General features: G+C 42.0%; 1 protein-coding gene across 1 annotated transcript in view; it reads left to right on the top strand.

The window, feature by feature from the left end:
- The window catches only part of LOC124620651, a 383,337-nt gene that overhangs the window by 346,019 nt on the left and 22,756 nt on the right, over positions 1–14,562 (top strand). Inside the window, exons 27-28 of the mRNA XM_047147087.1 lie at positions 2,186–2,384; positions 12,869–13,018. Of these exons, the coding sequence (XP_047003043.1) occupies positions 2,186–2,384; positions 12,869–13,018 (349 nt within the window). The remainder of the gene's footprint in view (positions 1–2,185; positions 2,385–12,868; positions 13,019–14,562) is intronic.

The raw sequence follows: 14,562 nt of genomic DNA, 5'->3' as shown, positions 1-14,562 counted from the left end.
TTTCATGTAAATAAGCACTTTTGTCTCATGAAGAGAAAGTATAACTGCTGTCTGGATTCTGTACAGTCTGTAAATGATGTTTCGGTCCCTTTGTTTAGTCGCTGATACCTTCAGAATTTCAAGGAGTGTTTTCCAATCAACGTTGGCAAAGTCTTTCTCGTAGTTTACAAATGCTGGAAACGTAGGTGCATTTTTCCTAAATCTCTATTCTGAGAGGTTTCGTAGATTCAGTATTACCTCGAGTGTTTCTCCATTTCTCTGGAACCTAAACTCTCCTTCCCCTAGATCAGCTTGTACCAGCTTTTTCATTCTTCTGTACATAATTTTTGTCTGTGTTTTGCAACTGTTACTGATGAAACTGTTAGTTTGGTAATATTCTCACCTGTCAGCACGTTCTTTCTTTGGAATTGGAATTATTACATTCTTCTTGAAGTCGGAGGATATTTGGTCTGCGTCATACATCATGAACACCAGGTGGAATAGTTTTGTCGTTGCTGGTTCTCCCAAGGAGAATGGGAATGTCGTATATTCCAAGACTTTCGCTGCGACTTACACCTTTCCGTGCTCTATCAAATTCCTCTTTCAGTATCATATCTCCCACCTTATCTTCATCTGCTTTCCCTGCCTGTTGAATAATATGGCCTTAAAGTTCATCTTCCTTGTATAGCCCCTCAAGAAACATAAGAGACTGATCGTCATAAAATGAGCTGCACCCAGAACAACAAAATGGATTGCGATCATTGTTGGCATGAAGGTAGATGGTACAACACATATGACATGATTACATTTTCAACTTTGAAGGACGAAAATTTATTGAGATACACAGCCACAACATGTCGGTATTAGAACTGCATCGGGTTATCATGGTTGTTAATACAAGCATCCAGACATTGCGGCATGCAGTTGTACAGGTCTAGGGTGTAGTTTTGGGGTACTTGATACCGAAGTAGTCCTGCTACACTCCATCCCATGCTGCTTACACCGTAGGGTATAGTTGCCGCAGATTGGTGGGTGGTGGATGGCACACCATACATTCTCGATTAGTGAAACATCGGGCGATAAGGCTGGCCACGGCAGACTATCCTCAGCTGCAACGCCCGTTCGGGAGGTGGCAGCGGTGTGAGGACGAGCGTTGTCCCGTTGAAATAGGGCATGGGCGTGGGCGTTTACGAAAGGCAGACACCAGTTACAGGAGCTCGTCCACATACTGTGTGGCTATCACGGAGCCTGTTAGGAACACTAACGTTGAACAGGCACTGTAGAAAATCGCTTCCCACACCATCACACCAAGCAAGCAAGATGTGTGATGGGAGACCACAACCCGCTCTCCATCGCGCCTCCAGACATGGATCCAGTGGCTGTCGTATCCAAAGCAGAAGTGGTAGTCGTCACTAAAGGCTTGTCCCTATGCCCATCATTGCCGGTGAGTCGGGTATGACGCTGTGGGGGTGTGAATGGGTGTGGGGGTGTAACAGTCGACGTTCTGCGAGCCGTGCGACGTACAGCTACTTGCCAATGGTACCAGCACTTACAGAATGTTGCACAGGAAGAAGAACAGCTCATTGAATCGCCTCTATCGGATCTGCTCGCATGTGGCGGATAATCATTCGGTGCTCTCTCTTTGAGGTGTGTGTCGGACGTGCACATCCTATATGTCATGGATGCGTGCCTTCCTGTACCCATTGCCACCAAAAACGGGCAACGGCGGTGTCCGTCGGAGCGGTGTGGTGCGGTGTACGACGGTAGGATCACCCAGCCACCCTCAGTTCCACGATATGGCCTCTCTTGAACCTGATAAACTCGCTGTTGAACGTGTCGTCTGGCTCCAGTGTACATGATGGAGATGCTACTACTAGCCAACACGGCCGTTCGGGACCCTCTGGGACCCTCTGATGTCGTCAACGGACGAGTGCGGAGTCACGGCCTCACCCATGCTCCCCGCGTTCGCGTCTGACAGCGCAGAAGTAATCATAGACATAGCTGATTGTGTGCAACATATCCGCCTAGTTCGCGCGTCGGGTCCTTCCGGGCGCTGCTCTTTTATGACGATCAGTGTGTACTACAGTAGTGATGTCACGGAATCAACAAAATCTACAGCTGGCGCCAATTATTTTGCTGCTGGAGACCTCAACGCACTTCCGTAAGTACGAGTCTGCTGTGTCTTATGGAGGACGCGTGTGTGCAGGCTTCAGCACGGCGGACGAGACGTGGCTGCCCGTCAACCCCAACTACCTGACCCTGAACGCGGCGCAGCAGGAATCCACGGCTGGCCGCAGCCACCTCAAGACGTACCGCCTGCTGGCGCAGCTACGGCAGGACGACGAGTCCATCCACAACAGAAATGTCTCCGTCGCCAGCGCCGGCAGCGTCTTCCTTTTCAGCAGGTACGTCAGCCCAGGGGGCAGTAGGTTTCACTAGCACGGTCCTACCTACTTTGTCGATTTGTTTTTTCATCTGTAGTTTGCGCAGAAATTAGTTAACAATGCTTTGTAAATGAGTGATGTACATTACCATGACGACATTCTAGTAAAAACTAATTTTATTTATTTATTTTTTGCTCCGTATAATTATATTATTTGGGATTTTACAGTAGGTGATAGTTTCTGTGTACGATTATACAGCCTGATTCAAAAAGAAAGATCAGTTTTCAGTTATATTTGTTTTGTAAATAAAAATACCTTCTCTTCCTGCACTGTATTTTATTTTCCCAGATGTGTTTTGCCTTTTTTCACTTTAAGGTATCATCAGTGAGGTATACAACGATACAGCTATGATACATTTTTGTTTTGACGCATTATTCCTATATTACAAAACAGTTCACATCTCGCTTGTTATGCAAATACGTGATAACTTATGATTCTTCCTGCTTTTAATCAGCATAGGTGTTTCCTCTCATCTGGTCACATGGAGGTCGCACTGCCACCCTATTTGTGTTTCGAACATTTTTCTTCCCACTTTTAATTTTGCTTGCACTTGTTGTTTCGATGCACTGTCAGTCACCTGTGACTAATTTAGACGTAACACTAATATAGACATAACTACTTTACATACGCTGCGTATTTCTTCCTGTTTGGTTTCTTTACATACATATACATGTTGGCAACCTAACGAAGTATATGCTGAAAACTAACGTCTATCAATTTCTGTTACGTTTATATCTCTGTGTTTGTGTATGTGTGTGCATGTGAGCGACAGAGAGAGAGAAAGGGAAAGAGAAATAGAAAGAGAAAGAGAATTAGAGAGAGAGAGAGAGAGAGAGAGAGAGAGAGAGAGAGAGAGAGAGAGAGAGAGAGAGGGAGAGGGAGAGTATACATACATGGATTTTAAAAAAAATTAGATTTGAGTTTTAGTTTAAATGTTTTGTGGAGAGGTTCATGGATAAGTGATTGGAAAAGGGTAGGGACGTATTATTATTATTATTATGATAATAGTTTTTTGTTGTAGTGTTACTCTATTACTTTATCTATTAGTGTAAACAAAGAGTCGTTTGGTACATGTACTTCATCTTTCAACAGAGTTTCCTTTTTTGCTTTGGTTTTTTTATGTGATTGTTTTCCTGCAGGGTTCAGTTGATTATTACAGAGAAGTTGTGAAAAACAGAAACAAATCGTGCATGTCACTAGACAGAGAAATGTTGAAAGATATATGTTCGCACCGACATTTTACGACACACTGAACATGAGCACAGTACGTTGGCCGAGAAACACCGAAACGGTAGACCATTCCACGTACGAATCAACAGATTCCTGTTTATAGAATCGATAGCTTCAACAACTCGATTTCTGAAGCCCTGAAGAGTCGCTGCCATAGGTGGGACAAAGACTCTCAACTTTATGCACCCTCAAAAAAAAAAAACCACAGAGAGTGACGTCTGGTGACATTGGAGGCCAAAGGCGATGAAAAAGATCTTTTCCACATCTTCCAAGATAACTCCGCTTCTAAAAGTGAAAGTGAGGCAGGATGTCGTCATGCATGAAAATGAAATTATCAGAATCTTCGTGAAGTTGAGGAAACAACTAATTCTGCAAGATGTCGAGCTATGACATTTCTGCCGCACTGCGCTCGGGATAAACAAAAGGTCCATAAAATTTGTATACAGGGACGGCGCAAAACACATCCCGTTTTGGTAAGTCTCTTTCATGGTCGACGACAGAGCCAGCATTTTGTGAGCCCCAAATTTTTACATTATAGTGGTTTACTTTGTACCGTAGATGAAACGACGCTTAATCCGAATAGATGAGTCGTTCAGATTAAGTATCCACTGCCGTATCGTGAAGAACTGAAATGCAACATTTGTACCTTGTGTTATGGTTGCCGGGACAAACTTTTACAGTGACGCCATCTTATAATTCTTAATGTATAGGCGTCGTTTCAGAAGACGTCACACCGTTGTTTGAGATAGTTCCTGTCCTGTCCATCTCGTGGACCTCCGAAGGCTCCGTGTGAACGTATCCCGGATACGCTCGACATTTTCATCAGACGTGCGTGGCCGACCAGTAGTCTTCCCTTTGTATACTCGACCAGCTTTCAAGAAGTCTGTACGCCCGTCATAAATCTACTGGTGTAGAGGCGACTTCTTGCTGAACCGACGATGGAATGCACGTTACACTTGACAGCGGACTGACTTCGCGCAATTTCGAAAACAAAATGATTTCTCTTGTGGTGCAGTCGCCATGTTGTACATACAAACAACAGCGCATCTGCGCCAAAACTTTGAACCTTACTCTATTCAGTGACATGCGCTATATTTTTCTGTCTTTTTTAGTTTGTCTGTAATAAACAACTGAAATCTGTTCTTTATTTTCGAATCACCCTTTATTTCCATGTCACTTCAAGCTACATAATAACGACACTACATTTCAAATATTTTTACTACTACTAGTACTAGTACAATTGTAATATTACCAACATCGCGACTGTGAGGTTTGTTCAATAAGTAAGGTTCCAAATTCTCTCGTTGATGTACAGATACCCCATACGAATTACATTTTAAATACAATGTTACCAAATTCCAGCCAACCGGTTGCAAACGTTAAAACGTCTAGACTAGAGCGACGTCGCTCATATTTTCGTTTTAACCACTTGTGAGTATTTTTATGCAATTTAAGTTGTAAAGATTAAGTATTTGTTCTATGCCCATCTGCTTTTAATGTACCTTCCTGTGATATTGTTAAGTAAGGTAACAGTTTCTTCTGAAGACGGCGCCCCTAGTTGGCGTTGAAAACTAGTTAAAGAATTTTAAATTCTGTTTGCAACCGGTTGGCTGAAAGTCTGTTAGACTGTAATTAATTACGGTTGCTGAGCATAGCCATGTCCAAAACATTACATTTTTTATATTAAGAGGTATGCGTTGACGAATAAATGGTCGGCTATTGAACTGCAGAGTGTAATAAGGCTTTTGCTCTTAAGGAAAACGAGCCTGAAGTAGTTCACTGCCACCGACGTAAGTAGACGGAACGAGTCCAATATCACGACAACAGGAGTTATTTGGCCGCAGGACTTTGAGAAAAGTCAGACCAGATAGGCGAGACGAGGGAAGCTCAGGGTAGCAAAGCGTAGCAGTTTCAGTTTCGAAGGATTGTTTCAAGCAAGCCGTTGCATTCGAGCCATGCGACACCGAGATCAACATCTTCTTTCCCAGTGGACTAGATATCGGGCACAACATATTGGACTACTCGAACACATGTTCCTGTTGGATACTGCGAAATCTCTCACACCAGAATAAAGCCAAAGGCAGATTAAAACTGTGTGCCCAACCGTGACTCGAACTCGGGACCTTTGCCTTTCGTGGGCTAGTGCTCTACCATCTGAGCAACCGAAGCACGAATCATGCCCGGTACTCACAGCTTTACTTCTGCCAGTATCTCGTCTCCTACCTTCCAAACTTTACAGAAGCTTCTGTAAAGTTCGCAGGAGAGCTTCTGTAAAGTTTGGAAGGTAGGAGACGAGATACTGGCAGAAGTAAAGCTGTGAGTATCGGGCGTGAGTCGTGCTTCGGTAGCTCAGATGGTAGAGTACTTGCCCGCGAAAGGCAAAGGTCCCGAGTTCGATTCTCGGTCGAGCACACAGTTTTAATCTGCCAGGAAGTTTCATATCAGCGCACACTCCGCTGCAGAGTGAAAATCTCATTCTGGGAAGCCAGAGGGTTTGGATTGTCTCTTCAGTAACTGAAATAAATGTTGAAACTTCCTGGCAGATCAAAACTGTGTGCCGGACCGAGACTCGAAGTCGGGACCTAAGGCAAAGGTCCCGAGTTCGAGTCTCGATCCGGCATACAGTTTAGATCAGCCAGGAAGTTTCATATCAGCGCACACTCCGCTGCACAGTGAAAATCTCATTCGGGAAATATATGTTGTTTCCTAAGGACCTATGAGAATATTACACATACTTACTGCAAATTCCCGGTATTGTCTAGCACATTTTGAGACATAATCCCTTTCTGTGTGACGAACAAGTAAGTCATGCACATGTGTTGTTACTGAGATGACAATGCGGCTGGTACGCTTAAATATTGTAAACATACTGTCTGAATTTCGCTCTAGATATACCGTATGTTCAGTGAGGTGTAGGTCTTACAGTAGAAAAGTGAAGTACTGATCACAGATAGAGTCCGTATTACGTCCAATTTCGAAGGACAAATACATATAGTAGACAAATGTATCTCCAAACCATTTAGCGATGTAACTGTATACATTTATACTAGTCTAGTTCAAAAAAATGTTCAAATTTGTGTGAAATCTTACGGGACTTAACTGCTAAGGTCATCAGTCCCTAAGCTTACACACTACTTAACCTAAAATATCCTAAGGACATACACACACACACCCATGCCCGAGGGAGGACTCGAACCTCCGCCGGGACCAGCCGCACAGTCCATGATTGCAGCGCCTTAGACCGCTTTTTTTTTTTTTATAAAACCTTTATTAAAAAAAAACAATGTTGCACATTGCAAATACGTACTAAGTTATACATACATGAAGTTATTTAAACAAAGCGGTTTGATCATTTCAATTGCGCTGACATTAAGGAAAGACAACAGAAGATTGTGTTACTGACTAAATCACCAGAAAGAATTAAATTAAACATAAATACTTGAGAGTGGCGGAAAGGAGGTATATAATAAAGTTGACTAGCCTTCCAACTACACTTTCTGGACATTAATTGAATCTAAGTATTTGAAGTGATCAGATCTATATAATCAGTCTTTCACTGCAAAAATGAACAGGGCAATGTGCCAGCCATTGAATATTACATTTATCGGATAGGATCTTATGGTTTTAACCAATCGATAAGGAAATTTCTAGAAAAAACTGTCTGTTTCCAAATTTCTAGTATAAGCCAATAATGCACCTTTCATGTTTTGTGTTTGGCACTATTAGACACACAATCTCAATGTCACATAAGTTCTGTACATTAGCTTATAAATTTCAAAAAACTACTCTCTGAAGTAGAGAAAGCACACATAATAAATATACTGTAAAATCTTAAATAGTATCCTTAAGGTAACTATAATACATCACTGTCAACACAGTCTTCTTTTTTATATTAACCAATGCCCATTCTTTCAAATACAATTTTTAGCATATTACCGAACTTTTTCTTGTGATTCGAATAGCTTCTAATTTTGTGGAACTCACACAGCATGTGTACCTTGAACTCTATGATGCTATCGGATCCTAATTTGTTAAGGACGTAGTTAACAAAATTTCCCAGCAACCAGTACACAGCGTTATTTTTTGCTTCTGGGAAATAGCGTGCTTCAGGCCTGTTTATCAATGACAGCGATATATACTCAGGGGATGTTCTCGTAATCAGAGCTATTTGCTCCCGGATCCACTTCCAACTATTCATGTGACCACTGCAAGTATATCTATGAATTACTGTGTCAACTAGATGGCATTGTTGACATAAATTTGTTTCACAGAGTCCGATTGCGTGCAGTCTTTCATTGGTGCTAACTATGTTGTTAACTGCCTTGTACCATGACGTTTTTATATTAGACGTGAGCACATTAGAACTAATGTTCTTCCAAATCTCAGTCCACTCAATGTTTGGAAACTGTCGTTCTATTTTGTTTCTTCCTTCGCTTTTCTTTCGTTCCCGCATTATGGCTCTCGATGTTAAGTGTCGGGACTGCCTGAGTTCGACACTGACATAACTAAACTCAACATAGAAAATCCTCACGTGCTGTAAGCGACTGTTGATATTCTGCACGTCAATCGGGGGAAGCAGGCTTGGAGGTTTAATGATCTCGAAAAGTTGGCTGGTTATGCTTTCTCGCGAGTCTCTTATTAAATTAACTTGCCTTTTGATAAAAAGAGCAGAGGCTTTATCCGTTATGTCAGTTAATCCTAGTCCACCATTTTTAGGATCTAAAGTGGCTACTTTAGCAGGTACTCTGAACACTTCACCTCTCCGCAAAAATTTTGTGATTTTGGACATTATTCTTCTCGCTATCATTCTCGGTATTGGAAACAGCTGGGCAGTATAATAAGCCTTAGCAAGGATGCATGAGTTGATATACTGTGTTCGTTGAACTTGGTTCATATATCGAGTTAAATTCTCTACAATGGCTCCTTGCACTTTATGTGCTGCAACTTTCCAATTTAAAGCCGTCATTTTCATAGGGCATGCTGTCAGGGTGATCCCAAGTGTTTTATGTTGTCCGACTAATTTTGCCCACTCGACGTTGATATTATCAAAACCTCTGAGATTTAACATCTTACTTTTTTTTCCGTTTGCATTGGCTCCAGATGCTCTACAGTACGAATCAATCACTGCTGCTAGCGTGGTTACCTCGTCATTATTCCTTATAATGACCCCTATATCGTCAGCATAGGCTCTTATAGCTGTTTTGTTTCCTGATAATGTTAAGCCTTTTAATGTAGCATGGACGTGTCGGAGGAAAGGTTCCAGCGAAATTGCGAAGAGCGACATGGACAGAGGACTTCCTTGAGGAACACCTCGTTGTATTTGCATCGGCCTGGATTGTTGACAATTCACCGCTATTTTAGCATTTATTCCAGTTGCTATGTTCTTAATCAACTGGATAACCCTATCGTTGAAACCTATTTTCTTCAATGTCTGTAGAAGATATTCATGGTTAACTACATCGAACGCCTTATAAAAATCTAAAAACAATAAAGCACACTTTATGTTTGTTACAGAAGTTATTGCAATGATATCCCTGAATTCCGCTAGATTTTGAAAAATGGTTCTGCCTTGCGCACAGTTCTGATGTTGACTAATAATTTTATCTGTAAGGCATGAAATTCTCTTGTTTATTATTCTAGCTATTAATTTATAATCAGAATTCAGCAGTGAAATTGGACGAAAATTATTTAAATCTTTGTTTCCATTATTTTTTGGCACCAGAACAATTTTACTCTCCTTAAACTCAGCCGGAATCATTTTACCCTGCATAACCTCATTAACAATGTCCGTAATTTTCGCACCTACTATTGGCCAGTAACGGATGTAAAACTCTGCTGGCAGACCATCCGGTCCTGGGGATTTTTTTGGTGGCGAGGCGCACAGAGTCTCATACACGTCTTCTTCACTGACAACCTCGAGAAAATTTTCGTTGTCATCTTCTGTCAGCTGTGGGGCTAGGATGTCAAGGAATTCTTCCAAGGAAGCATCACTACTTTGATGTACAGAATATAGCTCGCAATAATAGCGATAAATCTCGTCCATGATATCCTGCTGGGTTCTGAGAATCGTGCCGTGTTTTGTTCGAATTTCTTCAATAAAAGTCCTTCTCCCGTTTTTCGTATGCTTCACTAAATGATATAGGGAAGTAGTTTCATCTGCTGACACCGAATTTGCCTTCGATTTTATTTTCAACCCTTCCATTTGAGTTCTCTTGATATTAAGTAACTTGGCTTTGACTTTTTTTATGTCTGCTATCCGAAGTGAGGAACCTGCTGAGACTTGATCATATAGATCTCTCAAAACGGAATAGTAATACTCTATAGTGCATTTCATTTCCCTTGCGTTCTGGGCACTGTATTGAATAAGAACTTTCCTCAACTTTGGCTTTGCCATTTTAACCCACCAGTCAATAGCAGTGGCATATCTACTAAGGGCTCGCAGGCATATTGCCCATGTTTCTTTAATCAGATCTTCTAAATCATGATTAACTAACAAGGAAGTGTTCAAATTCCACTGATTCTTGAATCGGCGAACCGGCTGTCTTGTTAGATTTATGCAAGCTAAGACACTTGAATGGTCTGAAAAGTACGTAGGAATGGTTTCTACTTTTGTCACGGAAGTTACAAGATTTTTAGAAATATATAGTCTATCAATCCTGCTACGTGATGTTGCCGTGACATAAGTGAACTCAACAGTGGAGGGGTATTTGATTTCCCATATATCCTTTAATTCTAAACCAGTAACTAATTGTTTTAGTTCACTTGAGAAATTAAAATTAGGTAACTGATCTTTTCGATTTAAAACACAATTAAAATCACCTCCAAGTAATAACTGTCTGGGTGATTTCCTTAACAAGTATATCAGGTCATCTTTGAAGAAACGTGCCCTGTCAGCTCGATGAGAACTTCCTGAAGGGGCGTACAAGTTGATGATAGTCACATCATAGATATTTAGTCCTATTCCCCTTCCGGATTCCAGTCGTTCCACCTCGCTTACTGTAATCCCTTCCCTTACCAAAATAGCTGTTCCAACACTTGTTTCGGGAGACACATTTATGTAACTGACAAAACCGGGAATTACCAAATCCGAAATTAGAACTTCTTGTAACAGGGCAATATCAGTCGCGGATTCGTACAAAAATTCCTTAAGGGCCGATAATTTCAAACCGGTCGTGATTTTATTTATGTTTAAAGTGGTGACAGAATAAGATTGCGTCATTGTGTTGTCATTATGTAGTTGTTTTGTTGAACTAATTTAGTTTACTGTGGTTCAGGGTTCAGTTAAGCTGTAACAGTTTTCTCGGAAGGCTGAACATGGAATAAAACTTCAATCAGTTTATTAGTTACTGTCCCGTTTTTTTCTACTTCTGATGTTTTCTCTTGTGCCGCAAGCAGACTGATTTCCTGGTAAACTTTCTGATTTTTCCTCCAGTGATTCGTGTACGACCGTTTCGGACTGAACATTCTTTGGGCTTGGGTCGCCCCTACTGGATTTTCCCTTCCCTTGGTTACGAGCTACATTCTCATTTGGTTGCGTCGGTATTTTACTTCGCGGCTTATCTGGAGCAGCAGCAGACGCTTTAGCAATTTCGGTTGCCGGCGCCTGCCCTGAGGTGTTGACCGTGATTTCAGTTTGGCCACCACTTCCTCGTTCTTTATTAATTTCACTCACTTTCTGATCGAGGGAAACAAATGGAGACTGCAGTTTTGCATCCTCTCCCTGAATTTGTTTATTAACAGATAGATTCTGATCTTTGCAATCGGCTACTGCACCTGTTGTTTCTTGCAAATTAATGCTACTTACACCCCTTTCATTTTCTGGTACCGTATGTGTATTATCTTTCTGTTCATTAGTTTCCATTCGCATTTTGCCTTCAGGTTCCTCTGCCTTCTCATCGCACTGTTTTTGCTTGCGAAGTGAGGGAGTGGGACAAGACAGCTCGTCCTCTGAGCAACTATCAGTTATCTCCAGAGGTCGTTTTTTCGGTTGCATTTCAGTTTCACGAGTAGTGGCAACGGGGTTTCATTTTGTTGTTAACGGGGGAAATTGACTGTTATCATGAAGGGAGACATCAGCTTGTCCCGCTGCGTAAACATCCTCAACCAGTTGTTCCGGGCTATTCTTTGGTAACAGATCATTTAAGGTAAGCTTCTGACGCTGTATCAAATTACTTTTAAGCACAACAGTTCGCCGCGGACATTCCTGTCTGAAGTGGCCGGTTTCGTTACATATATGACATGTAGCTTCCTGACCTGTATAAACAATTTGTGCCTTATACCCACAAACAGTTATGTGAGACGGAATATTCGTCTTAACGTCCATCTCTACACAGCGGACCCCGTTAAAACACTGCAGTTTAAAGCGAGGCGACCATCTTTCATTTGCAATTGATTTAACGTCTCCGTAGTTTAAAAGAGCTTCCTTAATCTTATCATTTTCAATTTCAATGGGGAGATTCAAGACACGAACGGTTTTGTAATGAATGTCCGCTCTATAGATGGAAACCTTACTTTTATAACCATTTCTATGCACAAAATCTACTTCATAGCCCCACTTTCGTAACACTTTATCAACAGTCGAAGCACTGATTAACTTGACAAAAACACAGTATTTTTCCTGATCCAGTTGCCAGGTATGAACGGTTTCAGAATTTAGACCAATTACCTGTGTAATCCAGTCATCAATTTCCAGGGATGTCGGCTGAACAGGACGGGATTCTTTGTCAAAAGCAAATACCAGAGTATTCTTCCTGAGGTTTGTAGCCATGGTTAATCCAGCGAAGCAATTTCGGTTAAACAACCGAAATTCCAAGTAGCAGCAGCAAGACCAGAAAGAGCGATCAGATCACAAGGAACAGGAACGAACACGGAGATTAACGGACGGACGGCACTCAGCGAAGCACACGTACAGCGATGTAAACACTGAAGTGCAGCGCAACAGTTAACAGCGGCCACTCGCGAGCGCGGCTGAAACGGAACTGTCGGCTAATCCCGCGCGGCGGTCTAGTTCATTTAATATTGGAATTTCATGATACCTTGAATATTTTCCGATTTTCATAAACACATCTGTATGCAGGTAGTTTTACAAACTTGTAAGTAAAAATAAATGCATTTGAATTATTCATGCTAAATACTGTATCCGTTCTTTCTCCCATGGGTGAAATCTATGGTAAGATATGTGACATCAGAATCGAAATATCTTTCTCCCGTTACAGGTCACAGAACGGTACTGCCACAACAGTCGTGGCGCTGAACGTAGGGTCTGAGGAGGAGACTGTGGACGTCATTGAGTCAATGCCGGACGTCGACCTTCCTATAACTCTCAGGGTGTACGCGTCCAGCGTCAACAGCGAACTGGATGAAGGGTGAGTTCTTGGGCCTGACTCCGGATTTGCAAGTAAACTGTGAAAATTTCGTACTGGATGCTCAGGGTCGCGTAATAAAACATGCAATTAATTTTTCTGGGCAACTGATCTGATCTAAACAGCCACAAGTCCCCTGCAGATACGTCGACATCCCCTACTGCAGGGTCCTTCCGATAGCCTTCTCAGTCAGCTCATACAGAATGAAAGAACAGATTATTTAGGTGTTTAGATCCCCTAGATGAGGTACGACTTATAAACGTTTTATGTGAGCTATAGACGAATGTTGCACTAAGAAGACGAAAGAAGAAGAAGGACGTACCACGAAAGAATCATAAGAGTGGACGGAAATCTATAGTTCTGATGTATATGTACAGACAAACATATGATTACAGTTTCAGAAACATTGGACGATTTATTCAAGAAAAAGAGCTTCACATTCTGAGCAAGTGAATAGCGTGGTGGTTCAAATCTGGTCATTAAGAAAGCAGTTATTCGGCTTGGCATTGACTGGTAGATATGTTGGACGTCCTCGGCTTAGAGTCTCATTGATTTGTGTAGAACTGTCTGACGTGATGAGTCCCGCTTCGAAATGAGCCCCCTGACCAGCGGAGACGTGTCTGGAGACGCCCCAGACAGCGGTGGGAGGATATCAACCTGATCGTCATGAGCCATACAATCCGACAGCCAGGGCCGATGGTTTGAGTTAGCATTTCTTTTATAGCAGGATCCCTTTGGTTGGCATCCGCGATATCCTTACAGCACAGCGGTACGTCGACGACATTCTACAGCCCAGTTTGTTGCCTTTCGTGGCGAGTCATACTCGGCTTATATTGCAGTAAGGTAACGCCGGCGAGAATTCCTACTGCTGGTCTTCGTGCTCGATGAGACCTAATTAGCAGGGTCGGCGGACCTCTCCCTAACTAAGAACGTTTGGACCATTAGCGATAGAACCCTCCAGTCAACTCGGTATTTTGAAAATCTAACGCCCCAAGTGGACAGAATTTGTCACGAATCCCTCAGGAGGACAAGCAACAGCTCTGTCAATCAATACCAACCCGAATAACTGATCGCATACAGGCCGGAGGTGTAGCAGCACGTTATTGACTTACCCAATTTGTGAAGCTCTCTCTCTTGAATACGTCATCCAGCTTTTCTGAAACTGTAATTATTTGTTTGTCTGTACATATACGTCATAACTAACGAACACCTTCCCATATGGATTCTTCCTTCATGGTAAGTCTTATTTTTGTCTTAGAGTATATAACGCTACTGATCCCATAGAGGTCTAAAAGTTGAAGATTCCTCGTGCTTACAACTAAATAAACAAGCGGGTAAGTGGGTTCTGACATCTTATGTGTTCGACGAAGAGCTTAGTTTGCCGTGAAAGTAGCTTACAAAGAAGTTGATTGAAATTACAACCATGTTCCTGCTTCTTAAATAGTGTTCCTGCAGCCACGTATATTAGCTGATATGAACAGGCCTCCTCTGACCTTAGTCATAGGAGTGATCTAGTTACTTGTATGGAAACAGCACAATAAGATGAG

This window comes from Schistocerca americana, chromosome 1 (assembly GCF_021461395.2).
Source record: "Schistocerca americana isolate TAMUIC-IGC-003095 chromosome 1, iqSchAmer2.1, whole genome shotgun sequence".
Classification (NCBI taxonomy): Eukaryota; Metazoa; Arthropoda; class Insecta; order Orthoptera; family Acrididae; genus Schistocerca; species Schistocerca americana.
The sequence above is the reverse complement of the archived record's forward strand: the minus strand, read 5'-3'. Positions and strand labels throughout refer to the sequence as shown.